Below are 7,371 nucleotides of genomic sequence, written 5' to 3'. Positions count from 1 at the left end.
GAGCAGGGTTTTTGGGGAGCAGGGCTGGGGAGCGTGGCCCTGGAGGCGGCGGGGGGGGACGACGGGGGACGCGGCCAGGATGGAGGGCACGGCGGGGGCTGGAGGGCATCGGTCCCCGGGGAGCTGCGTGGGATCCCGGGGGCGTCACTGAACGGGGCGGGGGTCTCTGCCCGCAGGTGCCCGAGCTGGAGAAAGCCACGGTCCGCATACAGCGGCCGGAGCGCGTAATGGCGATAATCCGGGCCATCAAGGAGCAGGGGATGAACAAGCTGCAGGTACTGGCCCTGTTTGGCCCCGGCGGTGGTGGGGCTGGCCCAGCTGAGAGCGGGCGATGGATGCATCGCCCTCACGGTCCGTCCTTGTCTTCAGCTGCCCCCCCTCCTCTTCCTCAGTCCCCCCCCGGCCCTGGCCCGGCTGCTCCCAGCCCACGTGCAAGGACCTTCCACACGTTCTGCAGATGGAGCGAGAGAAGCCCCAGACAAGAGGGGAGGACTGGGCTGCTTTTCCTGTTGAAGCCCATGCTGGTGGCTCTCCCTGGATGGGCCTTTTCCTTCCCTGATATGCAAACTATAAATATGAGCCAAGCCCCAAACACCCCTCCTCCACCCACGGCAATAAGTCAGCAGCATTAAGCCATTTGGTGCTGATAAGAGTGCTGGAGTGGGAGGGGTGCTGGCTGTCTTAGATGAGGACGTCTGCTTCACAGCTGGCAGGAGCATCAGCGTTCGTTGCTGCTGTGCCCGGCTGCGAGTCTGCACCCTCATGTGAGACGTGCCAGCGCTGGATTTGCATCTTGCAGGCAGCAGCACCCTTGGCTAGCTATGGCAAAGGCAGAGTGTGCTGGGTCATACACAGATTTGGTCTTCTCTCCCTTCCAGGTCATTTCTGACTTTGACATGACGCTGAGCAGGTTTGGGTGCAACGGCAGACGCTGCCCCACTTCGCACAGTGAGTTGAAGCTCTTGTTTTTACTGTTGCTAATTCTGTTTGTTTTCCATGTTTGTGTTCTTGGTCTCTGTGGCTCCTGTTGTCCTCTGCCTCCCTCCTTTGCCAAGCCTGACCGCTCCGTCTTGTTCTTTCTTGGTGCGGCTCCAGGCCTCGGCTGCTTGCAGCAGCAGCTGCTGGCCCCCGGGCAGCCCACAGCCCGCTGCAGAAGCTGTCTCCTCGTCTTTCCTGCTTCTCCTTCTAATACTTGCAGCCTGCAGCTTGCTAGCATTGACACTGCTCTCTCCCAGCTGAGCAATGTCCTATGATCAGTGCATGCTGTGGGTTTGCAGTGGCACTCGCTGTGTTGAGACTTTGTGGTGAGCCTGTGCTTGGGTTGATGTGCCACGTGTGGCTCATTTTTGGGAAGAGCTGGCGCTGGAGACGCAGGATAGCTCCCTTTTAGCAAGCCTTTTTATGTTCCTGGGCTACAACTTTGGCATTTTATTGTCTTTACAGATATCCTCGATAACAGTCGTGTTATCAGCGAGGACAGCAAGAAGAAGGTAGGTGCTGGTTTGTAAGGCACTGCTTCTTGGGTCTGTGGTTTTCGTCCCTGTCACCCATCATCAGGAAGTTGTACTGGCTCATGTGACAGCTCTCCAGGCTGCGCCCTGCTGCCAGGACAGAGAGTGGGGCAAGTGTCCAGGCTGCATTTCAGCCAATGGTGGTGGAAGGAGAAGCTAAAAAGGGAAATTTAATCTGCATGCTCAGTGGTGGGCATTTTTGGTCTGATAAGAAGAGGAAGGGTGTATCTGTGTGCATCTGTACCTGCAGTATTTGAAGCAAGGTGAGAGTCAGCCAGGCTGCTGGAGGGTTAACGCTTCCTCCTGAGATCTCCAGATTTGCTCAGAGTGAAGTTGCTTAGTGAAATGGTTTTGTTTTTCATTAGGAAGTGTGATGATTTGGAGGAATTTAGAAATACTTCTTTTGTTGTTTACAGTCTCTTTAGACGTGATGTTCACTCTCTTCTTTTTCCATCTCTGCAACGCTCCAGCTGAAAGATCTGCTGCACTATTACTATCCCATTGAAATCGATCCCAACCGGACCCTGGAAGAGAAACGTCCCCTCATGGTGGAGTGGTGAGTGCTTGTATGTGATGAGCTTGACCTTGTCCCGGCAACTTCTTGCCCCTGAGGACTACAAGACACAAGGCTTGAACTGTCTCTAGGCTTGGCGGCAATACTGGGAAGTTTTAGTTGTTATTCTTCTGACTGCTTTAAGGTTGCTGCCCAGGAAGCTCACTCTGCTGCCTTTCCCTAGGTGGACCAGGGCCCATGAGCTGCTGTCGCAGCAGAAGATCCAGAAGGGTGACATAGCCCAGATCGTCAGAGAATCGGACGTGATGCTGAGGTACGGGCTCGGGGTTCAGCTGCCTGTGGCCCTTTCCTGCCACTGTGCAAGCAGATCTCCTTCCTTTCACCCTGCTCTGCACACAGTCTCCACAGCGTGGCAGGTGGAAATCTCCCTTCCTTCCTGGGGCCGAGCTCTAACCATGAGAAGGCCAAAAGTCAGTGCCATAAGCCGCAGCCTGAGCTCACTCCTGGGCTGCAGGCTGCTCCGTTCATGGCTGACTGCCTCCTGCTCAGAAACCTCTTCCACCTCCCTTGAGTCTTGGCAAGGAGCGGCTGAGGGGACGGGTGATGGGCAGAGCTCCCCGTTTGCAGGGCAGGGTAGGGGGGCAGCACGCAGCTCCCCTCTTTTAGGAGAGATTTTCTCTCTGCACACTGTAGCTTCTGGGCCTTATCCAGGCCCTTGACCCAGCATCAAATTTCACCCACAGCACAAAAATGTTGCGCTAAAACTTGCTGTTAAAGCTGGCTTTGACAGCAATGGTCCTAAAACTGGCTCAGGAAGCCTTGGTTTGAATGAACTGCCAGCCTCAGAAAGGAAATGGTATCGTATGTCTGGGTTTTCATGAGCCCAAGTTCTCCTTCTGCAGAGAAATCGTGCCCTGCCAGACTGAGACTGTTACATGTTTGTCTGATCGTCCTCACAACGAGTCCGACCTGTTGCGTATCTCTAACGTACAGTTTCTGAGGGGGCTGGCAGCACCCACTCTCATGGGCGTGTGTCCAGGCACGCTGTGCCTTGTGCCCCTGGTGAGAAGCTGGATACGTTCAGGAGATGTTGAGCAAATCGCTCGTGTGCTGCATGTTCCTGTGCAGCTCCCTGCTAGGTCACTGCTCCCAGGAGGGGTCTGGGGTCCTGCTTCACACCCTTTGCACGCACAGTGAGTGCCACAGAAATGCTGCTGTCACAAAAAGCTCACGCTTTTTGCAGAGCTCATGTGTGCATTTCTGTTTGGGAAGTCCTGGGCAGAAATATGAGCCTCACAGCTGGGCTGAGAGCGCTCCCAGCCCCCAGTACACTGGGCATTTGCTGTGAGCTGGGAGGTGGTAATACAATACTGTGTAATGGACACTTCTGCTCTAGGGATGGATTCAATGAATTATTTGATCAGCTGCATAAGTACAACGTCCCCCTGTTCATCTTCTCTGCTGGCGTCGGTGACATCCTTGAAGAGATTATCCGTCAGGCCAACGTCTTCTACTCAAATGTCAACGTGGTGTCCAACTACATGGACTTTGACGATAATGTGAGTTTCCACATCATGCACGTGCGGTGAGCTTGCAGAGAGGAGAGTTGTTCGACTGGAACTGAGGGCTGCAGTACATTTAACAGAGACACCGCTAGGTTAAAAGCTGCTTATTAACATTTCTAAGTATTTGATCCCTGTAGATGGAGCTGACCCTTTGCTGGGTCATGGGAAGGCTGGCCGTGGCCTCCCGCCCCATTTGCTCTGCCTTCAGGGATTGTGACCTGCTGCCACCGTAGCAGCCCTTGGCACATCAGCACTGGGGGGTGTTAGAGGTTCCCCTGCCCTCACCGGGAGCTGGGTCAGCAGTGAGAGCAGAGGATGGATGAGGTGGGCAGACAGAGTGCAGGAACAGCTGAGCATCTGCTTGTGATCTCAGGGACTCCTTGCCTTTCAAACTTGCTTTTTGGTGGCAGAAAGGGCACTGTCCAGCCCTGTGTGCTCTGTTCTGGTGCAGGGTGAGGATGGAGTTAACTGACCACAGAGGTCTCTCCTGATCTGAAGGCCAGATGTCCTTTAAAGCAGCTTGGAAGGCTTTTGTTGATGTACTAAAGCCTGAAAAGTCCCAATGCACATTAGAAAATTGCACGTCTCTTACAATGAAGCCCTCTGTTCCCACGGGTGGTGCGTTGGGACAGGCAGTCCTCAGGGGGAAACATGGGACACTGCGACAGTCCTGCTTTCTGCACGGGCTCTGCTCTGCCCTGGGGCTCCCCTGACTGCAGCTTTCTGTGGCCCCTGACCAGCTCCAGGGCAGCACAGAGCCCTGACCAAGGTCTCCAGGATCTCCATCCTTTGGGTTTGTTCTCACCATCTGGGAAGGGCTTGCCCTGCAAAAGGGGACTCCTGGGGACTGACTCTGGGTGTGTTGTGGCTGCTGGGTTCCCAGACTCCTTGGGGGTCTCTCTGACCCAGAGCTGGTGCCCTGTGAGCATCCCCCACCCTGTTTGCCCATTCCAGAAAAGTGTACTGAGGCTGCGGCACAGCGGAGGGATTGCTGTGGGATCAGTTTGTCTGTCCTGTTTGCACAGGGAATCCTCAAGCGTTTCAAGGGACCTCTCATCCACACCTACAACAAGAACAACAGCGTCCTGCAGGGTACAGAGTATTTCCAGCAGCTGAGCACTAGGACGAGCATCATCTTGCTGGGGGACTCCATGGGTGATCTGACGATGGCAGACGGCGTTCCCAGTGTGGAGAACATCCTCAAGATTGGCTTTCTCAATGACAAGGTGGGTGTGAGGGGCAGTCATCTTGCTTCCCTGCCAGCCTTCCCCAGGTGCAAAGCCTGAGGGGCAGCAGAGAGGGGCAAGCCTGAGTGATTCAGGGGCTGCAAGAGATTCATACAAGTTCCCCTGGGGTGTGCAGAGGGAGCTGGGGGGTGTCTGCTGAGCTCCTGGGGCATTGTCAGGGTAGTTATTGACCCCTCTTTTCAGTAGCATCAAGAAATGCAAGGGCTGTGGGTGCAGCATCTTCATTCTCAGCTGCTGGTGTTTACAGTCCTCTCTTCTCTCTGCGGCCCTCTCCTCCCCAACCTGTCCCGGTGGCCATGCTGCAGGTGGAAGAGCGGAGGGGGAAGTACCTGGATGCCTACGACATTGTGCTGGAGAGCGATGAGACGCTGGATGTGGTCAACGGGATTCTCCGGTACATCTTTACTGAGACATGAGCTGGGAAGGCAGTGTCCCAGCTCTGGCTCCTCAGCACACACCTGGGCAGCGAGTGTGACAAAGCTGGAGTAGATCTGGTACCTGCTGGACTCCATTCTGACGCTGGGCAGGGTCCCTGCCCTGGCTCTTGCGTGTTGTACACATCCCGACCTCAGTAACCCACTTCGGTCAGCCCTGGAGCAGGAGGGGTGAGATGGAGGAAGCTTCTCCACTCCCTGTATCCCACCTGTGCCCAGCTCTGCTGCTTCCCACTCAGAATTCGTCCCCGCCACCGTCTGAGGCCACAACAAACCATTTAATGTTTCAGGCAGAGATGTTCTGCACTTGCTTCAGCAGCCGAGTGCGGAAATGGAGATCGTTTGCTGTGGCTTGAGGACAGACCCATTTTAGATGGAAGCTGGTTAGTTTTATTGTGTTCCTGTCTAAGAAAACAAGTCTCTCTCTTGTCCTGTTTTCTGTGGGCTTCGAAGTGCCTGGGCTGAGCTCCGCTGGTGCCGCCCGCCGTGGGCTGGCGTGGCCCTGCCAGGCGTTAGCATCGCCCAGCTCCACATCCCCCACGGAAACCCCGCAGCTCTCTGGCCCCCCTGCGCCAGCCCTGCTGCCCCTCTTGCTCTGTTTACAGCTCCTACTGTTAAAAAAAAAAAAAAAAAAAAAAAAAGGCTTTTCCAGTCATCCCTGCAGGCCCATGGAGCTCATCTGATGCTGCTGCGCAAAGCAAGACGTACGTTTGTCTGCCGCGGGTTGGGCTGGGAGGGTTTGGGTGGCAGTGGCAGCAGCAGGCTGGGTGCTTGGAGCAGCGCGTCTGCAGCTCGTGGGTGTGGATGGGGAAGGAGAGGCCAAGAGCAGTATTTTGCTTTTTAAGGAATATTTTAGCTAACCATGTTTCTGTCCTAAACTTCTAGGCTGATCTTGGGCTCTCAGATCAGCAATAGGAAAAAACCCTCTTATTTCTGTGTAATGTCTGGTAACATAAAAAGTAAAGCTATGACAGCTCTGATTCAGCAAGGGGCAAATTCAGACCCTTACGTGGGAAACTGCTTTCACGTCCCGTCCTGCTGCCCACTCTGATGGCGGCAGGAGCCTGTGCTGGTGCAGGGTGAGCTCTGATACGGCTCTTTGGGGGCTGTTTTTGTTGCAGTGTGGCCCAGTACAGGTTGGCAGCCCCTGCCCTGCCGCCTTTGGATGGGGCGGCTCTGGCTCGTGAGCTCTGGGCCGCTCCGGGTTCAGCCCTTGCTGCCCTCCACGTTGCGGGATGAGTAAATGTGACTTCTGAAAGCGCAGGCTCCGTTCTCCTTGTTGAAATAAAAACGTTGGCTAAAGCCAGGCCACGGGTGGTTTGTACCCAGCGCCGAGGAGCTGTGGCTGGAGCCGCTCTCCTCCCCAGGGCTGGTGCTGGCAGCTGCATCCCCGCAGCCCAGCTCCAGGTCATCCCATCCTTGCTGGAGCCCGCCGGCCATCACCGGGCACTCCGAGCTGGAGCTGAAGCACAACCTGTCTTTGCTGGAGGATCCCAGGAGCTGAGTTTTGGTTTCTCTCTCCTGCTCGACCCAGCAGATGCTGGTGCCTGAAATCCCCCCGGGCACCGCGCTCCCAGGGACGGGTGAGGTGAGGCTCTGCACCGCTGCCCCGACACGCAGGGATGTTTCATGGCAAAGTAAGCTGACACAGAGGCAAACTCCTTGGAAACCAGTAGAAATTATTTATTTGGTGCAAGGTAGAAGTCATCGTTTGAGGGGTTTGCTCTGACCCTTTGCACTGTTCTGTTCTCACATTTCTTTTATCTCTGTCTGCAAGACACACTGTGTGAAAGCTTTTAGAGCTGGTGGGAGGTGATGGAGCCGTGCTGGTCACAACTGGCAAACCTGAGAGTGCCAAGTTAATTAGCTGCCTTTAGGCATCAAAATGAAATTGGGCTGATTTTTCTGAATCACTGAGGGCTGTCGCTGCGGGGCAGGGAGGATGCGGATGGGGACGATGCTGCTCCCTGAGGGCTTGAGTGGGAGATGTTTTCCATTTTCCTTCTTTCAGCTGACAAGGGGTTTGCCAGGTCCCATCTCTGCTGGCTTGGGGAGCGGGGGGGGGGGGGGGGGTTTTTGGAAGGGGGGGAGCTATAAGGG

The 7,371-nt window shown here is 55.4% G+C and overlaps 1 protein-coding gene across 1 annotated transcript in view; it reads left to right on the top strand.

Moving 5' to 3' along the window:
- NT5C3B (5'-nucleotidase, cytosolic IIIB) overlaps positions 1–6,664 on the top strand; it is a 7,715-nt gene extending 1,051 nt beyond the window's left edge. Inside the window, exons 3-10 of the mRNA XM_010585724.1 lie at positions 23–275; positions 879–948; positions 1,444–1,490; positions 1,982–2,067; positions 2,249–2,338; positions 3,422–3,584; positions 4,616–4,816; positions 5,143–6,664. Coding sequence (XP_010584026.1) covers positions 23–275; positions 879–948; positions 1,444–1,490; positions 1,982–2,067; positions 2,249–2,338; positions 3,422–3,584; positions 4,616–4,816; positions 5,143–5,253 — 1,021 coding nt within the window. The 3' untranslated portion in view covers positions 5,254–6,664. The remainder of the gene's footprint in view (positions 1–22; positions 276–878; positions 949–1,443; positions 1,491–1,981; positions 2,068–2,248; positions 2,339–3,421; positions 3,585–4,615; positions 4,817–5,142) is intronic.
- The last annotated feature ends 707 nt before the right edge of the window (positions 6,665–7,371 follow it).

This window comes from Haliaeetus leucocephalus, unplaced genomic scaffold (assembly GCF_000737465.1).
Source record: "Haliaeetus leucocephalus isolate CR32 unplaced genomic scaffold, Haliaeetus_leucocephalus-4.0 Scaffold110, whole genome shotgun sequence".
Lineage (NCBI taxonomy): Eukaryota > Metazoa > Chordata > Aves > Accipitriformes > Accipitridae > Haliaeetus > Haliaeetus leucocephalus.
This window is presented reverse-complemented; position numbering and strand designations above follow the sequence as displayed.